The sequence below is a fragment of the Alexandromys fortis genome, unplaced genomic scaffold (genome assembly GCF_014885135.2).
Source record: "Alexandromys fortis isolate MF-2015 unplaced genomic scaffold, M_Fortis_MF-2015_v1.1 scaffold_22, whole genome shotgun sequence".
In the NCBI taxonomy this organism is placed as follows: Eukaryota; Metazoa; Chordata; class Mammalia; order Rodentia; family Cricetidae; genus Alexandromys; species Alexandromys fortis.
In genome coordinates, this window is record NW_026067900.1 from 8,661,179 (window position 1) to 8,685,155 (window position 23,977).

Sequence of the window (23,977 nt, forward strand, 5' to 3'; positions counted from 1 at the left end):
AAAAAAAAAAAAAAAAAAAAAAAAAAAAAAAAGCTAATACAGTTTCTGTGTGGTTATTTCTTGTCTGAGCGGTGTCTGAGCGGCCAGGAAACAAGCAAGTGACCTCCTACTACATGTATGTGCATGTGTCCTGGTTTCTATTTCATCATTTCTGTGTGGGAACACTGATATGAGTAAGGCAAAGAAATGGAACTCATGTAACCCAAGCTGGTCTAACTTACTGGGTAGCTCAGGCAGGATGGCCTTGAATTCCTGCTTGACCTGCCCCTGCTTCCCAAGTGTTGAGATTGCAGGCATGTACCACCCCATCTAACATCTTCTTTTCTCCTAATGCGGGTGAGTGCTACACTGGGACCAGAGCCAGGCTTTATCCTGTTGACAGTGTTACTTGGGGGAAGGATGGCTTCTCAGACAGTTCTAGGACATGACATTGCCTTTGAGGAATTTTTTATTTGATCACCCTGCCTCCCAGAAATTAGATTTGTTCTGACATGAATGTTACTATCTATCTTTTAGGAACAGATATATATTTAGAGTCTCTGTCTCCTCCTACTCTCTCTCTCCCCCCTCTCTTTCCGTGTATATGCATGCATGTGTGCACTGAAACCTGCAGAGTTTTTATTATCAACACATTATTTGTGTAACAGTTACAGAAAGAATTGTAGATAGGCTTAGTATCATTAGGATTCAATGCTTAGAAGCAAACTTTTGGTACAATGGATTATCAATTTGTCATTTTTACATAGAAGCTTTTTTTCATTGTAGGGATTTTTTTTTTTTTTTTTGAGAATGGGTTTCTCCATGTAACCCTGGCTGTCCTGGAATTTACTCTGTAGGCTAGGCTGATTTTGAATTCAGAGACTGACCTGCCTCTGCTCCTGAGTGTTGAAATTAAAGGTGCGCCACACCTCCACCCGATTGAACAGATTCTTTGTAAGGTCACAAATACCTTTTTTCCCCCTGTTTTTCTTGTCACATCTTAACCCAAAATTTACTCAAGTTTATTCATATGTCTTTGTGTGAATTGTATTTGATTAATTAAAAGTGCTAGTTAGATGTGTCCATTAGCCTAACTAGTACAATTTTTCTTCCATCTATAGCTCTACTCAAATGAAAAGCACTGAGAGGCTAAAGTAAAAGGTTTGCTGTGAGCTCCAAGCCTGCTTGGGCTAGAGTGAGACCCTGTCTCAAACAAACAATGTCAGATGTGGCACATGTAGGCAGGCAGATTTCTGTGAGTTCTGGGATAGCTAGGAATACATGAGAGGTTCTGTCTCAAAAAAAAAAAAAAAAAGAAATCGGGGTGGGGAGCAAATATCAGACGGTTACTTTGTCAGTAAAGAAGGATAACAAACACATGGGGGTCAAATACATGGGTTGGGGAGCAAATATTAGACCGTTACTTTGTCAGTATAGAATGACAAACACACAGTTGTTTTTGTTCTTTTTGTGCAGTTCTGGTTTTGGAGACACCTTCATGCCACGTGGGCTGGACTTGAACTCACGCACAACTAAGGCTGGCCTTGGACTGACATTCTTCCTCTCTCTGCTTACAAAGTTCTGGGATTCTAAGTGTGCACTACATTTGATTTGTGAAGCAATCAAGCCATTCTCAAGGGAAATCTTTGTCCAAGAGTTAGTCCCTGAAGCCCTTTTACCATAAACAGGCACTTGGTTGAGTGCCTATTTAAGGCTGACTAACCTTCCCTTCCTTTTTCAACAGGAATTCAGTATTATGACTCACTTTGTTTTTCAAACTTAAGTCCCAGGCAAGTCTTCCTGTGTTAGATCCTGCGCTTGTTGAGGCTTTGTTTTTCCTTGACTTTTGTTGTTGTCTTGTTTTATTTTTGAGACAGAGCCTCACACAGCCCAGACTAGCCTCAAGGTCAAGCTGAGGATGACCTTGAACTTCTTGACCCTTCTTCCTCTACCCCCCCCCCATGCTAGGACTATAGGTATGCAGGCGTGCATCACCGTGTTGGTTTTTTTTTTTTAAAGATTTATTTATTTATTTATTTATTTATTTATTTATTTATTTATTTATTTATTGTGTATACAGTATTCTGCCTACATTCATGCTTGCAGGCCAGAAGAGGGCACCAGATCTCATTACAGATGGTTGTAAGCTATCATGTGGTTGCTGGGAATTGAACTCAGGACCTTTAGGTGAGCAGGCAGTGCTCTTAACCATTGAGCCATCTCTCCAACCCCCACCATGTTGGTTTTATGTGGTGCTGGGAGTCAAACCTGTTCCAGGCAAATGATCCATCAACTACTGAGTTAAGTTCCTAGCACACACTCTCTCTCTCTCTCTCTCTCTCTCTCTCTCTCTCTCTCTCTCTCTCTCCTCTCTGTATGTTGTTTTGGTGCTAGATAGAGAGAGATTGAATATAGGAATTTGTACATACTAAGCAAACCCTGTAGATGGAAGTTTCTGTCCCATCCAGTTCTGCAGTCATTCAGTCACAAATAAACACACAGAGGCTTATATTAATTATAAACTGCTTGGCCTATTAGCTCAGGTCTCTTATCAACTAGCTCTTACAACTTAAATTAACCCATAATTCTTTCTTATCTATGTTTAGCCATGTGGCTTGGTACCTTTTCTCAGTCTGGCATTCTCATCTTGCTTCCTCTGCATCTGGCTTATGACTGCCTCTCTGCCTTTCCTCTTCCCAGAATTCTCCTAGCATGGTGGCCCTACCTATACTTCCCGCCTGGCTACTGGCCAATCAGTGTTTATTAAACCAATATGAGTGACAAATCTTTACAGTGTACAAAAGCATTATCCCACAGCAAAACCCTCTACCACTGAGGAGCTCCATACCTGCCTTTTGATATAGGGCCTCATTAAATTGCCCAGGTTGGTCTTTTATTTACTCTATAGCCTAGGCAGGCATAAATTTGACATCCTTCTGCTTCAACCTCCCAGACAGCTGGGATTACATTCCTATGCCACAGGGCCTACCTTCAGTTTTCATGGCTTCCGAATTCCACATCCAATTATTAGGACCTTTCGATTGCTCCCCATTCATTACCTTCCAATTCCTACGAGCTGAACATACAGGGCCACTTTATTCCAAGAATTCTGAGGCACATTTCTTTGGAACCAGATGCGCCAGCAGGTATATGATGCTTTGTAGAATCACCAGTAGATACGGAGCCACAGGACTTGGCAATTAAGAAAGTCTTTCTGGAGCTCAGTGTTTTGAGCTAACTGCCGTGAAAGAACAAGGAATGGAAGCTGAATTCATTCATTACTTATTTATTACGAAGGAAATACCAAGATCTGGGGACGATCTCAGAGTGAAATATTGGCTCTCTCCTTAGTGTGGCTAATGAGAGAGGAAAGGCGACATTACCAAAGAGATCATAGTTCCTGTCTAATGATGCTGCATTTATTGTGATAACTTTAAAGAGGTTGATCTAAGAAGAAAAGATTGTGCTGAGACAAGGTGGGGGAACTGAAGAAGTAATGGTGGACGGGGTTAAGCTGAAGCAGAGCTACTGCAGATCACAGTGCAAGCAGATGGGTAAATGGGAGGTCAGAGAAGTCTGGAAAGGCCAGAGAAGGGAGGAAAGACGGTGCTACAGATAAACTACAATTCCCAGGAAGCACTGTACGCTCACGGACGGAAGTGAGGTGAGGCGCGAGCCTCAACCTTTGAGGGAAAGAGGAAGTGCTTGGGCGTCGCAGGGCCGGAGGCGCGGGGATAGGTAGGTAAGGGCGCGGCGCGGGAGTCTGGCGGGCCTGGGCTGCGGGAGCCACGGCGGGCGGGAGCAGGGCCGCCGCGTCGTCACAAGGCGACAGCCGCCAGCCCGGCGGGCAGCTGGGCAGGCAGAAGGCAGCGGGAGGCCTTGCCACCCGGTAATCAGTCCCCTCCCGGCGTCTCTTCTGCAGAAGGAGCACCATGTCCGCGGAAGTCCCCGAGGCAGCGTCGGCGGAGGAGCAGAAGGTGAGCGTGCGGCGGTGGCTCGGCGGGGCTGAGGGAAGCCGGTGTGGCTGGGTCCTTGGCCGGCGGGCCTGCGGGAGCGCGGCCCGACGGAGCCTTCCGCTGGAGGCTACCTGCCTGGCGACACCACACGAGGCGGTCGGTTCCCCCCGCAGCCGGGGCCCCCCGGAGGCTCGGACACCCAACGCTTCTCCCCGGTGCCTCGGTGTGTCACTTGAGTATGTGAGGGAGGCAGGCCTCGGGACCATGCCAGGGACCCAAGTTTTATAGTGAGCTTTTTATTTGCTTAGGACGTTGGTTTCTCCCGGAAGCGCTCCGACCACTTGTAAGCTTGCTGGTAACCCCCCAAGCGGTGTCTCCGTTCAGGGGGGCGATGCAGATCTAGATCAGGATGGTGAGCCGCGCCGCCCCCATGATCGGTGTCGGTAAAGTCCAGGTGATAGTGTCCGCTTCCCACGACTGCTGTGAGGCCCAGCCGAGATCATGGAAACCTGGCACAACCCGGGCTCACAAATGCTGGCTGCCGGGGTTTGCACCTGACTAAAATTCGAGAATTGGATGGAGCTTTACAAATTTTCACTACTCAGGTATTTCTCGAAACATGGGGATGCTTTTGTCAGCTCATTTGTTTTCTCTGACGAAGAAAAACGAGCTAGCCTTCCGTCTAGGAATACGAGGCCTGTGTGTTTTTCTGGGCTCTTGCCTGCCCATTCCATCGTAGTTGTTAATTGTTCCGAGGCCTTGCCTTCCTGGGTACTTGGAATCAGTTAGCTAAGAAAGGAGAACAGTCCTTGGTCTCAGTTCTTACATTGTTTTAGGGTGAGTTCCCAACATTTTTTCTTAAAAAAAAAAAAAAAATCAAACTGCGCCTTTCATCCCAGCACTCAGGCAAAAAAGGAGGCAGATGTCTGTGAGTTCCAGGCCAGCTGGAGCTCCATAATGAGACCCTGTCTCAAATTAATTAATGGATGATTAATAACAAGCTGCTTTACTGTAAATGAGATTTGGTCTACTGTCTAAACTTTCTTAGGACTTATACTTAATGTTGCCGTGTAGATTAGTGCTCTGTGCCCGTCCCGTACCTTCTTAAGCACGTCAACTTTTCCTGTGTAATTTCTTCCATGTGATAGTTCCGTTCTGACAATACTTGTAAATTAACTGATGAAAAGGAAAACAAAGATAATAAAGAACACGTTATTTGGTTGTATCCTTTGCAAGAAGAAAGATTTCTTCCTTCCTCCTTCCCTTTTTCTTTCTGCAGTAGGGGCCTCTGGGGCAGCCTAGGCAAGGAAGGGCTTTACCTCTGAGCTCTATTCCTGGGGTCCCCTTCTGCTTTTGTGAGAACAGCAAGTGAGAAGAAAGAGAATATGCGTGTGCAGGGCAAGCGCTTTACTGACCCAGCCCCTGCTGTCTTTTTGGGACAAGAACTGGTGTGGCTCAGGCTAGCTAGAGCGCGTGGCCCTGAAACTATTGGTTGGTTACCATGCTGGCCCTAATCTTTTTGTTTTTAGTTTTTAAATGATCTCACTAAGTTGCCCAGACAAGCCTTGAATTTGGTGATCCTCTAGGCTCAGACACCAAGTGACTCAGGTTATTGTAAACCTGTGCCATGAGGGCCAGCTGAGTAATGAATTTTGGAAGCCAAAAAAATTAAATAAAATGCATACAGTTTAAGGATTATAGTCTGAACAGTAATCTTAAATATTACCTGTTCATATTGTAAGCTTTAATGTATTCAGAATTGTTTAGGATTTAGGAACTCAAAGCTCATCTCTATCTTGTCTTAAATATACTGAAATAAATCTTGGTTTTAATTTGATACATAATGCTGTGGGAGGTGTTTTTTTTTTTTAATTTATTGTATGTTGGGGGTGTTTGTGTAGAGGTCAGAGAATAACCTGCAGGAGCTGGCTTTCTCCTTCTACCATGAGAACTCCAGTATTTGGGTTGTCAGCATTGGTGGCTAGCGCTCCCGCCCATTGAGCCGTCCTGCTAGCCCTTATTTAATTATTTTTCAGGCAGGGGCTCACTCTGTAGCCCTTGCTTGCCTTTGATGTGAAGTGCTCCTCTGGCTTTAAACCTCCCAAGTTCAAGGATTACAGTCCAGCTGCCACTACACCCAGCTAAAATAATTTTATGTGACAGGATTTGTTAGTATGTTGCCAAAGTTTTAAGTATTGCTTTCTAGGGTATAAATACTTTTGATTAAAATAGCCTAATATAATACCTAATATCAAGGATAATTTTAATGTTTTCTCTTTAAGATTTTTTCTCTTTAAGCATTTTTAAGGTCTTTGTTTCTAGCTAATGTCATTAATATAAATTAGAGGGTGTTGGGAATGTGATGTTCCTTTTTGAATTGAAGAGTGGCTATAGATTTTAAGTGCCTGAGGCATGAACACTATCCTTAAACAAGAGGAAAATGTGCAAAGTCGCTTCTGTGTTCTAGTGAGCCAAATCACCTGTTTCTTCTATTTGGAAGAACAGTTACATGACCTAAAAAGTTGATTATTGTCTCTGTTCCCATTGACCTTTCAATTATAGCCAAAGTATTCAGTTAAAAATACTTTTAAGGTTTTTGTTAGCTTGTTGTCTTTAAAAGTTTAAGATAGCGGGGCCCTGCAAGGAATAGGACAAGGTCACTGTTTCTACCCCTGATAAATGGCACACACTCATGTTAACAGAAGAAATACACAGACCAATGGTTATAAAATTGAAAGCAAATTTTTTTTTAAAGAGAAGGCAATCAGATAGGCATGAGCATAAAAACACAGGTATCTGTTTCTTTGTATCAGTCTTAAACAGAAACACAGCCTATGTATAAACTATTCATTATATCTGGTATTGTGCTGAAACTAAATATATTGAGAAATGGTAGCAGTTGTTAAAAGTTAACTACCCCATTGGCCATGTGATGACTAAGTTCTCCTTTTAACATAAGCTGTGAGGTCATTTAACTATTTAGAACTGAAGATAATTTTAAAATTAGTTCTAGCTCGGCATAGTGCTTCACACCTAATAATCCCAGCAGTCAGGAAACAGAAGCTGTCGAGTATAATACAGTGAGCCCATGGTGATAAAGCATAGAAACTTTAACTTTGATCCACTTTAGAAATATGAACAAGACTAAATACATAATGCTTATGTGCGTTTGGGCTCAGGTTGGGTTTTTGTTGTTTTGTTTTGTTTTGTTTCTTTAAGATGCCAGTAGCAGGTTTCTAGAGATTATTTTACTCAGGCTAGGTGAAGTGGCTTAGACTGATTAGCTGAAGTAGAGCTCCCAACTGAAATACTCTATTAAAGAACACCTGGCCAGGCTGGAGAGGTAGTTAAGAACACTGGCTGCTCTTCCAGAGGAACTGGTTCTATTCTCAGCACCCACATGGTGGCTCACCACCATCTGTAACTCCAGTTTCAGAGGATCTAATGTCTTCTTCTGACCAGGGTACATGAGTAGTATACAGACATACGTGCAGACAAAATACACAAACTTAAAAATAATTATTTTTAAAAAAGATACAGGCCAGGTGTGTAGCACACACTTTAAATCCAGTACACTGGAGACAGAGGCAGGCGGGTCTCTGAGTTTAAGGCTAGCCTGGTCACATAGTGCATTCTAGAACAGCCAGAGCTATGTAGAGAGACCTTATCTCAAAAATAAACGAGCAACCCCCCTCCCCCATACAAATATATATCAAGGCCTGGTGGTTTTGTTCATGGTGTAAAAAGAAGAGAACTGTTACATAGATTTGCAGTGAAAAACCTCCTGTTCTCTCAAGGGCTGCCTATTGGTGGATTGGGGGGGGGGGTGACCTTGCACAGTCCAGGCTGGGGGTAAGTTTATCTTCCCGACTGTCTGCCACAGGATGAAGTCCAAGCTCACCAGCTCCTTTCATCACATTCTCTTGCTTCATCTTCTCTTGCCCACCTGTTCCATTCTCTTACTGATGCTTCCTTCATCCTTAGACAAAACCTGCTTGCCTACATCTTTGTGTGTCTAAATCCTACATGCCTTTTCTGTAATCAGAGTTATGCTTGATTACATGTGGCAGGAAGATGAAACTAATAGTAGTTTAAACAAGATAGAAGTTAGTTATTTTTCTCTCTTGACAAAGAAGCCCAAAAGGCTAGCCCAAGGACTGGGATAGTGGTTCTGAGGTTTTCAAAATCCTTATGTCCTTTGTTGCTGCTCCACCATTCTTAGCACCTCAGTTCTTACTGCAGTATGGCTGCTTCAGTTTCAGACATTTTAAGCTCATTAAACCATGAGAAAGGACACAGAGGGCAAAAACTGTATTCTCTTCTTCATGGGAGGCTTCTTAAATCTTGCACATGACATTTATCTCTCATCGGCTGTTTGTTTTAATGTGTATGGGTGTTTTGTCTGCATGTATGTCTGTGTATCTGTGTGCTGCTTGGTGCCCTGGAAGGTCAGGAGAGTGCATCAGATCACCTACCTGGGACTGGAGTTAGAGACCATTGTGAGCCACCTTGTATGTGCTGGGAGTTGAATCCAGGTTCTCTGGAAGAGCCATTGCTTTTAACCACAGAGCCATCTCTGATGTCTTCTAATAATACATTTTCCTGAACATCCCTAATCATATGTGTAACATGACTGTTTCCTTATATCAGTGTTTAGCAGTACACGTAAATTTGCGGCCCCACCCCCACCCCCTGTTTTTAAAAAATTCTAGTTAATCTTGATATTTTTGGTAGGCTTAATAGTGTTCTTTTTTTCTATCCAGACAGATTTCTCTCTTGTTTGTCCAGTGGGGTCTCCTATCTCAGACTGGCCTTGAACTAAAAGGGTAATCAGGATGAGTTTGAACTCCTTGCCTCATTACTTGTACCTCCTGAGTACTGGGGTTTCAGTCATGTCCCATCTTGTGGTGCTTGGGAGGAAACCCAGAACCTTGTTAATTACATTTCCAGCTCTACCAGCTTGTTAGATTTGCTTCTGTAGTATGTGTAAGATTTGTACTTTGTAACTTAGATTCCTGAACCTATTAATTCTGTGGCATCAAATATTCTCAAGCTGATGGTAAATCTATGTTGAAAGTTTCTTCATTTTATGGACGCAGTAGAAAGACATTGTCCTTCTGGAGACTTTTACTTACTGTCATTGAATGCCAAGCACTGGCAAATCTTAAGGATTTACAGGACAAAAGTGACTCTATAAATTCGTAACAGTTGTTGAGCCTTCCTTTGTTTGTTTGTTTTTCAAGACAGGGTTTCGAGAGCCTGGCCTGGAACTAGCTCTTGTAGACCAGTCTGGCCTCGAACTCACAGAGATCCACTGCCTCTTCCTGGTGGTATTAAAGGCTTAAAGGTGTGCGCCACCACCGCCCGGATAGTTGACCCTTCCTAACAATATCTTTAAAGATCTGTTGGCCTTTGTTAATTCATCAGTGCCTTAGTGAACATGTCTGCTCAGCAGACAGAGAACTGATTCAAGTGCCCAGGTTTTACTGCTGAGCTATGTAACTTAGCCACAGGCTGAAAAATGTTTCAATAAAATTATTATCAGCTTATTAGAATATAAAATAATCATTTAACTTTTTTTCAGTACTAAAGATTGAACCTAGGAAATATCATGCATATGTGAAGCAAGCACTGTACCACTGAGCTACATCCCCAGGCCTAATAATTTTTCAAAGGCCTTTTGCTATTGTTGGTGCTGATCTATTGAACCTGGGATTTTAGATTGTGCTTTGCTACTGAACTCTAGCTCTTGAATGTTTCCAGATATGTATTCATAGCTTATGCCTTAGTAACAAAGTGTTTCTATTGTATTCTAATAGTAAAACTCACAGAAATACATGTGTTAATCTTAGTTCATGTTTACATTCGATAAGGATTAGGTTCTCTTCTAAGTGTAGACTATACGAAGACAGTTATAACCATCCCACCGTTATTTGTTAAGTCACTTAGTTATATAGGTTATATAGGTATATGTGTGTGTGTGTGTGTGTGTGTGTGTGTGTGTGTATTATTAAAATATATGAACCTGTGACTGTAGAGGTTTCCTGTCCCAGGAGCCGCTTCCAAATTACCACACAGAGACTTATATTAATTGTAAATGTTCAGCTAATGGCTCAGGCTTGTTACTAGTTCTTACACTTAAATTAACCCATATTTCTGTTTAGACTTTGCCACATGTCATGTTACCTCATTTTCTACACGTCCTGCTTGCTCAGCAGCTCTGACTCCACCGTTCTTCTCCCAGCATCCTCAGTCTGATCACCCACCTATACTTTTTACCTGACTCTCAGCCAATCAGCATTTTCTTAATGAGCATAATCCACAGCATGTGACACAAGAGGTTTTAAAGAATAGAATTTCAAAATCAGCTTTGAATTTTTAAAACTATTTTTCTTCCTGAGTTTGATATTTCTTAAGTTTTTTATGTTTTATTAGTGAGTGAGTATGAGTGTGCAAGTGCCCATCTACCACAGTATATATGGGCAGACTAGAGAACAACTTGTGGGAGTGTTCTCTCCTACCATCCGGGACCCTGGGATCAAACTGAGGTCAGTAAGCTTGGTGACAAGTGGTCTTTTACTTTTGTGGGGGCTTTTTGAGTTTCTTTGGTTGGTTGGGGTTTGTTGTTATTGTTGTTTGATTGAATTTTTTTTTGTTTTTTAAAGACAGAGTGTCTCTGTTTATCCCTGTCCATTCTGGCACTTTTGTCCAGGCTGATCTTGAACTCTTAGAGAGTCTTCTGCTTCTGTCTCCTAAGTGGTATGATTAAAGGCTTCCTTTACTATTGTTTTTGTTTGTTTGTTTTTTAAGACTTGGTTTTATATATTTCATCCTGGCTTGAAATTCCTGATTCTCTTGCCTCCACTTTGTACACGCTAGGGTTACATATGCCCAGTTTTTAAGCTTTTGCTTAACAGTCTCATTTTGTATCCCCAGCTGGCCTGGAAATCTCTAGAATGTCCAAGCTGTCCTCAAGCTTGTAATCTTGCCTAGAAGTTTGAGGCTGCTTGGCTCTTACTAGTTTCTTTGCTTATTGCCCTTTTCCTGACCCCTGCTGCAGATCAAACTCGGGTCTTAATACTACCCAAGCAACTGCTCTGCCGTTGAATTAAGGGTACAAATGTATACAGTCTTTGTGTGACTTCCTTTTGTTTTCTATTGAGGCAGGTATCACTAGCCAGGCAGTCCCTGAACTTGCCATAAATTTCCACAAATCCTTGAATACTAGGAATGTTGGCATACGTAATCAGTCCGTCCGTCCTTCCTTCCTTCCTTCCTTCCTCCCTCCCTCCCTCCCTCCCTCCCTCCCTCCCTCTCTTATCAGGGCTTCATGAGGTGGTTTAGAGTGTTAAGGTTCTTGCCTTTAAGCCTGATAACTTTAGTTTGATCTCCAGATCTTGTGTGGTGGAATAAGAGAACCAACTCCTGCAAGTTATCCTTTGACTTCCACACTTCAGTTGTTGTGATATGCAGATGCCCCCCACACAACATGCATACATAAATACATACATACATGTAAAAGAAATTATTGGGATCTTTTTTGTAATACCAAGTACTTGTAAGATAAATAAATGTAAGTAAGTGCTGTCAGCTTTAGGATGGGGCACAATGAGCTCTCAGTAAGTTTTTCCAGGCTGACATTGAACGAACTCATACTCAAGTGATTCTGCCAGCACACTCAGCTAATGGTGAACTAGCTGCCTCGTTCATAAATGTGCTGATTTCAAGCCTTTTTTTCCATAATAAGTTGATAACTGCTCACTGATGAACATAAGAAAGACCAAAGTTCCTAGGGTCTGCTTAGAAATTATCCTTTGTAGCAGCAAAGTCCACAGTAACCTGAATGACTTCTCTGCTCCTGACATTGCTCATAGTTGAAACAGCAGAAATCATCACAGAAATCATCAAAGCCTTACTGCCATGCCAGTCTCCTCCAAGGGGGAAATTCCAGACCCCAGACTTTCATTCCTCGGGTAAAACAGCTCTGTTGCTGCTGGGTGGTGGTGGCACCTTTAATCCCAGAGGCAGGCGCAGGCAAATCTCTGTTAGTTTGAGGCCAGCCTGGTCTATCAGAGCTAGTTCAAGGACAGCTAGGACTGTTAAACAGAGAAACCCTGTCTCAGAAAGGAGGGAGGGAGGGAGGGAGGGAGGGAGGGAGGGAGGGAGGGAAGGAAAAGAGAAGAAAAAGAGAAAAAAACGGAACAACCAGAACTGTTCCTGGGTGGGCCTCTAGTGCCAGTTAGGTTTCCTTCCTTCAAAGGATAAAACAACACTGACTATCTTTGATCCCTGTTGTGGTGCTGGGACCTACTTGCACGATCAGGCACCTGTGTTCATTTTATACAACACACAGGCTTGTACCTTCTCATCGTAGGGTACCAGTAAGTAGCACTTGCCATCCCATGCCCGCCATGGGAACTGCACAGAGAGCAGGGGCTCTGTATTTCTGTGGGTTTTTTTTGTTTGTTTGTTTTAAGCTCGCTTTATTGATTGATTGATTGATTGATTGTGTATACAGTGTTCTGCCTGCATGTAATCCTGCAGGCCAGAAGAGGGCACCAGATCTCATTACAGATGGTTTGAGCCACCGCGTGGTTTCCGTCCTCTGGAAAAACAGGCAGTGCTGAGCCATCTCTCCAGCTTGTTTTGTTTGTTTGTTAGTTTGTTTGTTTGTTTTGAGGCAGAGTTTCTTTGTGTAGCCCTGGCTATCCTGGAACTAACTATAGTTCAGGCTAGTCTCGAACTCGAGATCCACCTTCTCCTAAGATTAAAGGCGTGCCACTCACCACCTGGCTGTCCTATATATTTCTAATAATACTTTTAGTATCTATGTTACTCAATATAGGTGCACTAGCATTCGATTAGGGCTTGTTTAATATGTTATTTCCCCTGTTTATTTTCTACTTGTCATTTTTAAATTTTACTTGGTAAGTGACTAGTTTTTGTTGTTGTTTTTTATTCTATATCTGAATTTTTATCTGTTCATTTATTTGTTTATTTTTGGCATTTTGAACAGGCGGTCCTGAAACTTGCTATGTTGACCATGCTTATGGACTTGGTGGCAATCCTTTTGGTTCTGTCTCTCGAATACTAGGATTACAGGCATGAGTGTCTCTCTTGGCTTCCAGCTACAGATTTAAATGGACAGGTCCATCAGTCCTTTTATGGTTATTGTGATCATTGACATTTTCAGTGTTTTTGTTTGTTTGTTTGTTTTTATTTTTCATCTCACCTTTTTTTTCATTTTGAGCAAATCATGTTTACTTTGTTATTATGGTGCTATGTGGTAGTATCTAGTCCCGTTATTATTTTATTAACTTTCCCTATTGATTTTCTTTTCTTCACTACTAAACTACCAATTTGGAAATGTTATGCTTTAGTTTTGTTTAGTTAGCCCCATTTAAAACTTTATTATGCAAGCCAGGTGGTGATGGCACATGCCTTTAATTCCAACACTCAGGATGTAGAGGCAGGCAGATCTCTCTGAGTTTAAGGGCAGCCTGATCTATAGCACAAGTGCCAGGACAGCCAAGGCTACACAGAGAGACCCGTCCCGAAAAAAATAAAAGATCACTTATGTATTAATTTATTTTCTCGTGGCTCTGACTCAATATCTGATAAAAAAGTCCATTAAAGGAAGGGTTTACTTTTGCTCAGAGGTTGAGGATATACTCCATGATGGCTAGGAATGTCTGGTAGCATGAGCCAATGCAGCTATAGCCAGGAAGCAGAGATGAATGTTGGTGTTCATCTTTCTTTTCTCCCTTTATCCTCTTCTCATATTTTGTGTGTGTGCACGCTGTGCGCGCGTGCGTGAACATGTGTGTAAGTGCACAATGAAGTCCAGAAGAGGACATCACATTTTTTTGGAGCTGGAGTGGCAAGTGTTTGTACAATGTGTGCCTTATTACATAGGTGTTAGGATCCAAACTCCAGTCCTTATGGTTGTATAACTTCTCTTAAACCATTGAGCCATCTCTTTAGTTCACTTCCTTTTTAAAATTCAGTCTAGTGCCCCAGCCTATAAAATGATATTGACAACATCTAGGGTAGATCTTGCTACCTAATTAACCATCTATAAACTCCCTTACAGATACACCTAGAGATTATGGTTCCTATCATGTTTTGACAGTCAGTATAAACCCATCACGATTTCCACATTACAACATGTAAATTAAAAACACTATCCTGATGTATGTTTTTCTTTTTTGTCTCATTTTGTTTTTTGTGGCACTTGCAATTGAACCCGGGGCCCTGCCCATTTTTGGCAAGTGCTCTGTACTGAGCCACACCCCAGCCCTTTGTTGCCTACCTCCTTCCCTCTCAGATGCAGGAAATTGTGAGTCTAGGGCCTCTGTGCTCTCTGACGTGGCGACATCCCTGACCTTGAATCTCTCCCTTTACCCCCTCCTGCAAAAGACATCTAGGGTATAAATATTTGATGCATATGTAACCTATTTTTTTGTTTTATATTTCATTCTCTTTTTCTCAAATCTTTTTCTCCCTTCTTCAGTTTGCTTTCTTTCTTAGCTCAATTAAATGTTCGAGAATGTCTTTGATGGTCAAGAACCTGTAATCATAGCAAATTCAGTCTGCTTCCATTTTTAGCATAACTACAGGTATAAATTATTCCACTTGACTTTTATTAAGCATCGTATGAAGAGGACAAGAACAAAAGCTACTTGACATAGTTCAAACAGAAAGGAAATGGTTTGGGGTGCTAGATTACAAATTCTTGAAAGGGTTGGAAGGACAAAGGGAGAAATAAAAAGATGTTTCCAGAGGCAGAGATTGAAGAATGTCTCTGACTGTAGGAGTAAGTCCTGTTTGGAGCCTGCCATCTTCTACCCCACTGCCATGTAGCTGCTACAAGACCCCTTGATTATCTGTGAATACCCCACTGGAGGAACTCTGTAGCAGCATGGTCAAGAGAAGAATGGGTTCTTTTCTCCCACACTTTTTTTTTAAATCTGTTGTGGCTGCCATTGGCTACCTCATTAGAATACAGTTTGGAAAATGTAGTTTTAGCTTTCTATTTGTACTGTTTGGGGAAGCATGTAGAGCAGAGCAATAGTGGCTGAATGCCAGCAGCCACAGCACCCCACCCCCACACGTTTATATCGATATAAGCAAATATGTAGCTGTAGCTGTGTTAGAATGTTAGTGAAAGTCCAGCAACTTGGAGTTATTTAATGTAAGGTCCTAAAACTTCTGCAGTAAATTAAGAATGGTTTTGTATGGTTCATGAAAAGTATTGTGGAAGTCTTGATAGGGCTTCACTTTGTTTTAAAGTGTAGTTTAGGTCTGTTTTTTCATATCTTTCCTTCTCTTATTGAATACAGAAAGTTTGACTTCATCTAGGAAATTGTACTAGCAGCACTTATTGATAATGTGTTACGTATTGGCAAGGACAGTCAAGAATTAGATTCCCCTCTTCCTCCACCCTTCACTTCCTCTCACCTCTGTCTTCTCCCTGTCGTCCTCTCCTTGTTTTGAGATGAGGTCTCATTGGTCTCAAACTTTTGAGGTCCTAGGTTCAAGTAGTTATCAAAAGAAGGGGGTTTGGGGTGTGTGTGTGTGTGTGTGTGTGAGAGAGAGAGAGAGAGAGAGAGAGAGAGAGAGAGAGAGAGAGAGAGAGAGAGAATACGAGAGAGAAAATATGAGAGAGAGAATATGAGAGAATGAGAATATCTGTGTAGACGTGCCTCTGGAACTGGATATGTAGACGACCAGCCTAGCCTCATTTTTTTTTTCTTGTGTGAGCCTGAGTGTGGGTGCATGTGTGCTACAATATACACGTGAAGGTCAGAAGGCAACTCTCAGGACCTGGTTCTCACCAACCACCATCAGAGACAGATTAAACTCAGGTTGCCAAGTTTATGTGGCAAGCTTCTTTAGCTGCTGTGTAATCTTTTTGGCCCAAGAAAATCTGATTCTGTGACAGGAAGGTTTGAAAGTTCTGGGACTAAAGGGCAGCAGTTGCCTTTGGCTCCTTTTCAGTAGCAATATTTAAAATGGGCTAACTGGACAGGGAAGCCCAAGAGTAATAGGTTCTTGCATCCAGTTTTGCTTTGAAATTGCAGTTCTGAGAGAATGCCAGTGGATAGCAGTAGATTTGTGTAGTGAAGGGTGAGCAGCCAGCCACTAGATGTCGCTAAGGCTCTAGCACGCCTTGTATTAAACTGCATACCTTATTTTTGTCTTAGCGTCTCCAGCTTTACATAAGTGCAGTATCTTCATATCTTTACCTAGTTAGGTTCTACACTTTATGAGACAGAAATAATGCATAAAATTAGGAACTACCCCAACCCTCAGGAAGCAGAGGCTGGTAGATTTCTTTGAGTTCAAGGCCAGCTTGGTCTGCATAGTTCCAGGACAGCCAGAGCTACAGAATGAAACCCTGTCTCAAAGACAGACATAAAACTCCTTAACGAATGGTGATATTGCAGTTAATTTTTGTTTTTACTTGGGCATACAACTAGACTTGAATACGAGCTGAAGTAGTGGGCTTATGAAGGCTTAGCTTTTAAATGTGACAGTAATAAACAGCATGTTGATATGCTTACGCATGAGAGTTACCCGGGGTTTGTATTGTATACCTCACATTTGAACTTTTGAACATACCATTCTTAAATGTAAGGACTGGAAAAATCATTATTTAGACTCTTACCTGTGCTGAATACACAGATAAATTTTGTATGAAGCATATGTGTGAATGGCTACAGTAAGAGATTGGAAGTCAACATAGGTATATGAAACTGCAGCCTAGAAGATAGAAGTAGGACATCTGAAACAGAAAAGGCAGGTTTATGTAAAGAGATTAGAAAACAAAGGGTATCTGCCATTAGCACCTTTTCCCTCAAAATCATCTAAGACATAAACGAGGTGCATAAAGGAGTTGTTGAGGGCCAAGTGTTGGTAATACAGAAGGGAATAGAATATGTATAAATGTGATTTTGAGGAAAATCTAAAAAATAAAAAATACATGGGATTGAAAGGTTCCTAAGTAAGTTATTTACTTGCTATGTAAGAACAGTTGGCTTGACATTTATAGATTTAACATTTCGGCTATTTTTACTTCACAAATAACCATAGAGATTCAAAATGAGCCAAAGTGAGGTTTTGCCATTCAGAATAAGTCTGATAGCTAAAATTGCCCTTGCCAGCTGCCCAACCTCCCATAATAGGAAGCCTGTGATTTCCTTGATTTATCGTTTTTGACATGATATGATGAATAAATTCTTTTCTGTAAAGATAGCATTTTGAGGAATGTGGGCTAAATCAAGATAGGTTTTGAGAAAATGATCTTCAGTGACAGGACCAGAGGTATAACCAAGTGCCTCCAAATTTAATCCTTAGCCCAAGAGGGGAAATTTAATGACAGTCTTTTTAGAAAGTACTTTGATACCTAAAAATATGTGATCTCTTCGACATGAATGGAATTTGCCTTTTGTTGGTAGGAAATAGGGACTCACTGTAGGCTGGCCTTGAACTTTATACAGTCTTCCTGCCTCAGACTCTTGGGTACTGTGATTAAAGGCATAATCTCTCACATCCAGCCAGATGTGAGGATTAGTGAACATATTTCTCTCCTTTACAGACTGATTCAAGGTCTTCTGAATTCATTTAGTTAGGAAAAACATGCTGGTGTTTGGGCAGCTATTAATGTCTAGTAAAGAGTCTTAGGAGTTTAAAATTCTACATGATTTTGAATAAATAGGAAATCAGAAAGGCCTTAGATTGTGGTGGTATTAAGAAGATTCTGTAAATATAGACAGAGAGCTGAAGAGTCCATAGAAGGAGACTAACTAGAAATGTATTATACATGACTGAAAGTCACTGCAAGCCTTGAGAGCTGAGCTGTCTCGGTATTTTTATCCAGTGTGTGGGGTGTTGTACATGCATCACAGCTATAATAGAGCTGTCACATGGGACATTCGAGAAGGAAGACAGAGGCGCTTAGAAGGTTCCTCTGCTTGGTCTTAGAGGCTGGATTACTTGGCAGTCAACAACAAAAGTCAGAATCCAGATATTAAAAGGTGAATTATTTTCAAATCTGAGTTTTAATAGAAATAATTTACTTGAAATTATTTCAGGAAATGGAAGATAAAGTAACTAGTCCAGAGAAAGCTGAAGAAGCAAAATTAAAAGCAAGGTACCCACACTTGGGACAAAAGCCTGGCGGGTCCGATTTCTTAAGGAAGCGATTGCAGAAAGGGGTAAGTTGTTGAGTAATGTCTTCCCTCATGGGGAGATGAGCTCAATGTGCTGACAGGCTGTGAGGTGAATGTCTGCATTTTTATCTCTGTGTTTCAGGTGTGTGTGTCTGTCTTTGTCAATATTTTACATACCTCATACCATGAATATGTATGAAAAGAATCAATTATAATGTTTTAAATTACAAATATTTCGAGTATGTAGCATAGTACAGATGATAATGTAAGAGAAGTCCTGTAACCACCACCTTCACTTACTATTGATATATTGTCACCTTTGTAAGGAACTAATTGTAGGCATAATTCAAACTGCCCTGTATTTTCTCTATGACCCTTCTCCCTCTTCTCTTCAGAAAGAACCGATGTCTAGAAACTGGCGTTTTTACCCTAACACCCTTACTAAAGCTTACCTATTAGAAAGCAAGCCCCACATAACATCCAGAGGCTTACAATCCTTTATAAAATCATCTAATTTGCTTCATAGTTTCTTTAATCCAATTTGCACATTATAATCTTAGTAGTTCAAATTAATGAAAACATTTATCTCTTAGCATTGAAACCGTAGTGCTACTCGTTTGTTTCTAATTCCCCTCAACTCCTTCCTTCTGCTTGAAAAAAATTAGAAAATTAGGATTAAAGCACATTTGAATTCTTTATTATATGAGGATCAGACAATGAATGAGGAAGTATATGTGGAAGACAATTACTTATTGTAGAAGATGCTAGATTTTTATATTTCTTTTTAAGTAAATACCTTAAGTGTATTGGTATCCACTGCTTATATATAAAAAACAAGTCTGTGGGTGTGCACCATAGTTATATATGAACTATTTTCTCAACTCTGAACTCCAAAAGTGATTTTTAACAAATGATTTTTAAAGATACCAACAAATAACATGTTTTTAAACTTGTGAAATGAAAGGATTCACATCTTTCAAATAATATATAGACAATTATGTTAAATATAGAAAAATGTAAATTTTCCGTACCATAAAACAGAATCTAGTAGGGAAATTATTCCAAATATCGGGACCTTAAAAAACATTAACAGACTCTAAGTAAAGGAATTTAACAGAGGAAATAATGACTGTTTACATGCATGATAGAAATCGTACTAACTTTAGCCAAAGTGGGAAAATACTTAGAATAATTCCTGCTGCTGAGTTTGAAATTAAATGTAACTAATAGATAACTTGTTTTGTATAAACATTAGAGTATAATTCAGTATGAGAAAAATACCTTCAAATTTGAAGCTTTTTTCCCCTCTTAAAGCTTTTACTATAATTAGAAGCAGTCTTATTGTTCATCATCAGAGAAATACTAAGTTATAATCAGTCAACAAAATAGAATATGTGGTTATATAAAATCATGATTGTAAAAATCTGTACTGGGTAAATAGAAATCTCACAGTGAAAACTGCATTCATTAGGAATCTAGCTGTGGAAAATGTTCATGTACTGTCTGCTTTCAGTACTGCACAATTAGGTATATTTTCAGCTATGACATAATCATGTATAATCCTGGGCATCAAATTCATGTTTGCACTTGACTGGTTATTAGTATTAGTTAAGAGATGGTTTCTCCACAGCAGAATTAATATATCTTTTTTTTTCTTTTTTTATTGAGCTATATATTTTTCTCTGATTCCCCTCCCTTCCTCCCTCCTCCCCTTCTACCCTGTTCCATGATCCCCACGCTCTAGATTTACTCAGGAGATCTTGCCTTTTTCTACTTCCCATGTAGATTAGATTCATGTATGTCTCTCTTAATGAATTAATGTATCTTAAAGTTGGTATTGTAGATGTAACCAGTTGGAAATGAAGTAAATGCCACTTGAATCAAATAATTCTATATAATTTGAAATGTGAATGTTTAAGTCTGTATTTTTTCAGACTGTCAATGAAGTAAGCTTTTTTGTTGTTGCTGTTGTTTTAGAATTTTTTTTAAAGTCTGAGTCACAGAGTTCTAGATTTCAATTTTCTTCTGCCATGATAAGTAACAAGCTAAGAGACTTTGTTTCTTTATTATTTGAGAGGGTTAAATTGCATTTAATTACCATATCAGATTTTTTTCTGTATTATTATACAGATCTATTTCTGTATTATTGGTGGTATTATGAAGTTAGTGTTATATAATATTCCCATTGCACTTTTTGATGAATTATAGCCCATCAGAGTGGGTAAGGATTTGAACAGTCTAGCGCATGATTTTCTGTATTTGTAAGGTTTGTAAAGTACCAAGACTGAGGAGGACCCAGTTCTAATAAACATGACTTGAAAGTTTGTCATGTTAGGTAATCACATACATAGTGTCAGTGCTGCTCAGTTTTAGTGGGAAATTAGGCATGGTGGAATGTATGTGATGTCAGTACTTGAGAGTTCAGGCATCCTGAGCTACAAGAGGCATTTTCTCGAATGAATGAATGAATGAATGAATGAATGAATGAATGAATGAATGAATGAATATGAAGAGAGGCTTTTGTAAGATTGCCTTCCATATGATCTAAAGTATATTTTATTTGGTTTTAAGGAGTTTGTATTACTTGAGATAGGGTTTTAGTATAGCTCACACTAACCTGGAGCTTACTAAGTAGCTCAAGCTGACTTCAGACTTGCTCTCATATTCCTGCTACACAGACTCCAAATTGAGAATTGTGTATTCTCTTCAGCAGAGCATCCCAATATGCAATTAAATGAGATCCTTAAAAGGATAAATGATTAATATTTTTAGTATAAAACAGTTCTAGTTAGAAACTGAGTTCATTAAATTGGAGGAAATTTTATGGTGCTTAGGCATGCAAGATGAGAGAGGATAAAGAATCTTGCTGCCGAGCCTGTCAACCTTAGTTCAGTCCCCATGACTCACAAGGTGGAATGAGAGAACCAACTGTGAAAATTGCCCTCTGACCTCCACACAGACTCTCTTGACACACATACCCAGTAAATAAGTAAATATAGTTATTTATTTATTTTAGTTTGTAGTGTTCAGTTTCTTACTTTGTAATTAAGTAACACACATAAGAAATTTACCAGACTGCTTTGTTGTCCATATGTCAGCAGTCTCCATTTTCCTTAAGACAGGGTCTCGCACAGTTGAAGCAAGCTTTGAGCATCTGTCTTCCTGCCTTCACATCCCGAATGCAGAGATTCCAGGTGTGCCACACATTCTTAGCTAGAAGCAGCTTCTTGATTTAGGGGCATTAGAATTCTACACTCATTTTAAAGCATCATACAAAAATGATACTGCAGCAACCTCAGACATACCTTGACTGCATCTCACTGATAACTGCTCCATATAAAACTTGTACAGTGCTATCCAAAAAGTAGTTTCTATTCATAGATCCATTGGCCATAGCACAGATCTGGCTTACCAAAAAGGGGGAGCCAGCTAATAAGACCTGCTTCCTAGGCCATTCAGTAGCCTTATGCTAACTGTGAGTCTCAGCTACTTCATTTTAGGGACTCTAAAGTCTGAGAAATTTTTTTCTGCTCATTATTTATCCAGGCCATCATATCATCATTTTATTATTTCATTTTGCCAAACCCAGACTTTAATGACCAAACCTTATTTTTGATTGTAAAAGTTGTTATGATGGTTGATTTTAATTAACCATTTATCTCTCACTAGCTCTTGAACATTAGTTTATGTATAGCAGACATTCAGTAGAAATGGATATAAGCCAGACCTCAAGCAAATTCCCCTGGTTGTCCTTAAGCTATCGTTACAGTTTTATCATGGTGTTAGAGGCCTATGGTTTCTTCATTTTTCCATCCAAAATCAGTCCAATGGTATGAAGAACTTTTAAACTCTAATCTAATTTTTTGTTTTTTGTTTGCAGCAAAAGTATTTTGATTCTGGGGATTACAACATGGCGAAAGCAAAGATGAAGAACAAGCAGCTTCCTGCTGCAGCCCCGGATAAGACAGAGGTCACTGGTGACCACATTCCCACTCCACAGGACCTTCCTCAGCGGAAACCATCCCTGGTTGCTAGCAAGCTGGCTGGCTGATTAAAAGAGCTGAACTGCATGAGTCTTCTAATGTCCTTTATTTCTCCTTACTATGTTCCTTCCCCACTTTCTGTTTCCTTTCACTCACTCTGTCATTGAGACTGACAGCTTTGCAGATAGTGGTAGTGTGTGCTGCTGTCGTAAGGGAGCATACATATGTAGAGGTTTTGGTTAGTTTACAGTGCACTGATGCAAAGGACATGTAACAGCAACTTAAGTAATTGACGTTATAATAATTGTACATATTACCTAGCTGGTGTAGGGCTGGCTCCAACAAGTAGCAAGCAAGTTTTACAGCTTTAATGTTCTAGCTTTCCTTACTTCCTCGTAATTACAGCTTTGTATGTTACTCTTATTTAATAGAACCTCTGTTGTATTGATTTCTTCTGTATTTTCCTTTTGAATTTTGTAAGACAGAAGTTTAAGACCACAAGTTGGAAGACAAGTCACATAATTCAAACACAAGTAAATGGGCTGCAAAAGATTTGAATAACTGCTTGGACTTGACGGCCTTAAACCTGCTGTTTCAGCTTTAACAAGAGCATCTTACCTGGGCGATATTTGCCCGTTGTGGTGAGACTTGTGTGACTCCAGTGCTTACCAGCTGTCATTGAAGCTAGTGCTCTTCCTCGGTTCTGCAGTCTTGAGACAGCTTTCTTTGTTGAAGACGTGAATGGGTGTGCATGTGCACTGACTATTGCATTCACTTTTGTGCCATTTTTGTAAATACAATAGTTTTGCACAACCTTTTACAAATGTCTGTATTAATTTCACCATATTAGAAAGTAGATAATGTGCCAACCAGAAGCACAAGACTTCCTACACAAATCTGCCCACCATTACTGCTTTTGTATAAGAATAGTTTACAATCTTGAGCTTATTAGAATACCAAACTAAAATCTACTCACCCTGATACAGAATTAAGCATTTTTATTTGTTACTAATATTCATGACTTTCAGTGGCCTTGTACAAATATGATATGTTGCTTAGGCATATCTTTTGTTCTATGCAGAACATTTCATTTTGACTCTTACAAAAAATTACAATTCATATAATTTATATAAACTTTCTTAATGTAGAAACTTTTACTTCCACACTCAACTTTGGGGGATACTAAAGTTAAAGGCTTGCATTCTCTGCCTTCCGTGTTCTTCTCAAACCCCATCTTCTCTCTTTTGCGTCTGTGACTTGTGTTGGGCCGTTCCATTTATATGAGAACATACATATCTATATCTTGTCTTTACTTTTTAAACTTGCTTAAATAAAAGGACTTTTGTGAGGGTTTTTTTTGTTATGCTGAGGATCAAACCACTGTCTTACATGTGCTTAGCAAGCACTGTACTATGGAACTACACTCTTATCCCTAAGGGAACTTTATAATGAAGCAAGTAGTTGAAAAGATTGGCCTAGGAAACTGTCAGGATTAGCTGAATTCTGGTAAATAATTTTAAGTAATTAGAAGGAACTAGGAGAATTTGGGCTTATAACAATTATAGTGATTTATGTAGTAGGTAAAACATTAAAATTAGGTTTCTCTTATACATGTCATTTTAATAAAATATCACTTTACTTTTACTTGTGGTTTATGTGTTAGTGAAAACATTAGCACACTTTCTTGGGACACATTTACTGTTCTCTTACAGCTCTTCTTCCCCCGGGGTGTTGGGGAGGCATATTGAGCCGCAGCAGCCTGAGCTATTGGGCTGTGATGAGACCTACCCCACTATGGGAATCATTTTGTATTGTGGCTACATTTATGTACCTGCTTTCCTGTGGTTCCACACTAGTGATTAGTCCTCCACTCAATCTGAAGGGC

At 40.1% G+C, this 23,977-nt stretch overlaps 1 protein-coding gene across 2 annotated transcripts; it reads left to right on the plus strand.

Annotated features, from left to right (window-relative positions):
* The first annotated feature begins 3,619 nt into the window (after positions 1–3,619).
* On the plus strand, positions 3,620–23,736 carry Arpp19 (cAMP regulated phosphoprotein 19). 2 transcript variants are annotated; one of them, XM_050125132.1, is made up of 4 exons: positions 3,620–3,717; positions 3,902–3,956; positions 18,032–18,154; positions 21,990–23,736. In XM_050125132.1, the coding sequence occupies exons 2-4, from the start codon at positions 3,912–3,914 to the stop codon at positions 22,158–22,160; spliced, it is 339 nt and encodes a 112-aa protein (XP_049981089.1). In that variant the 5' UTR covers positions 3,620–3,717; positions 3,902–3,911; the 3' UTR covers positions 22,161–23,736. The 2 variants fall into 2 exon arrangements, with proteins under 2 accessions (XP_049981089.1, XP_049981096.1); XM_050125139.1 differs by having other exon boundaries at positions 3,703–3,721.
* The last annotated feature ends 241 nt before the right edge of the window (positions 23,737–23,977 follow it).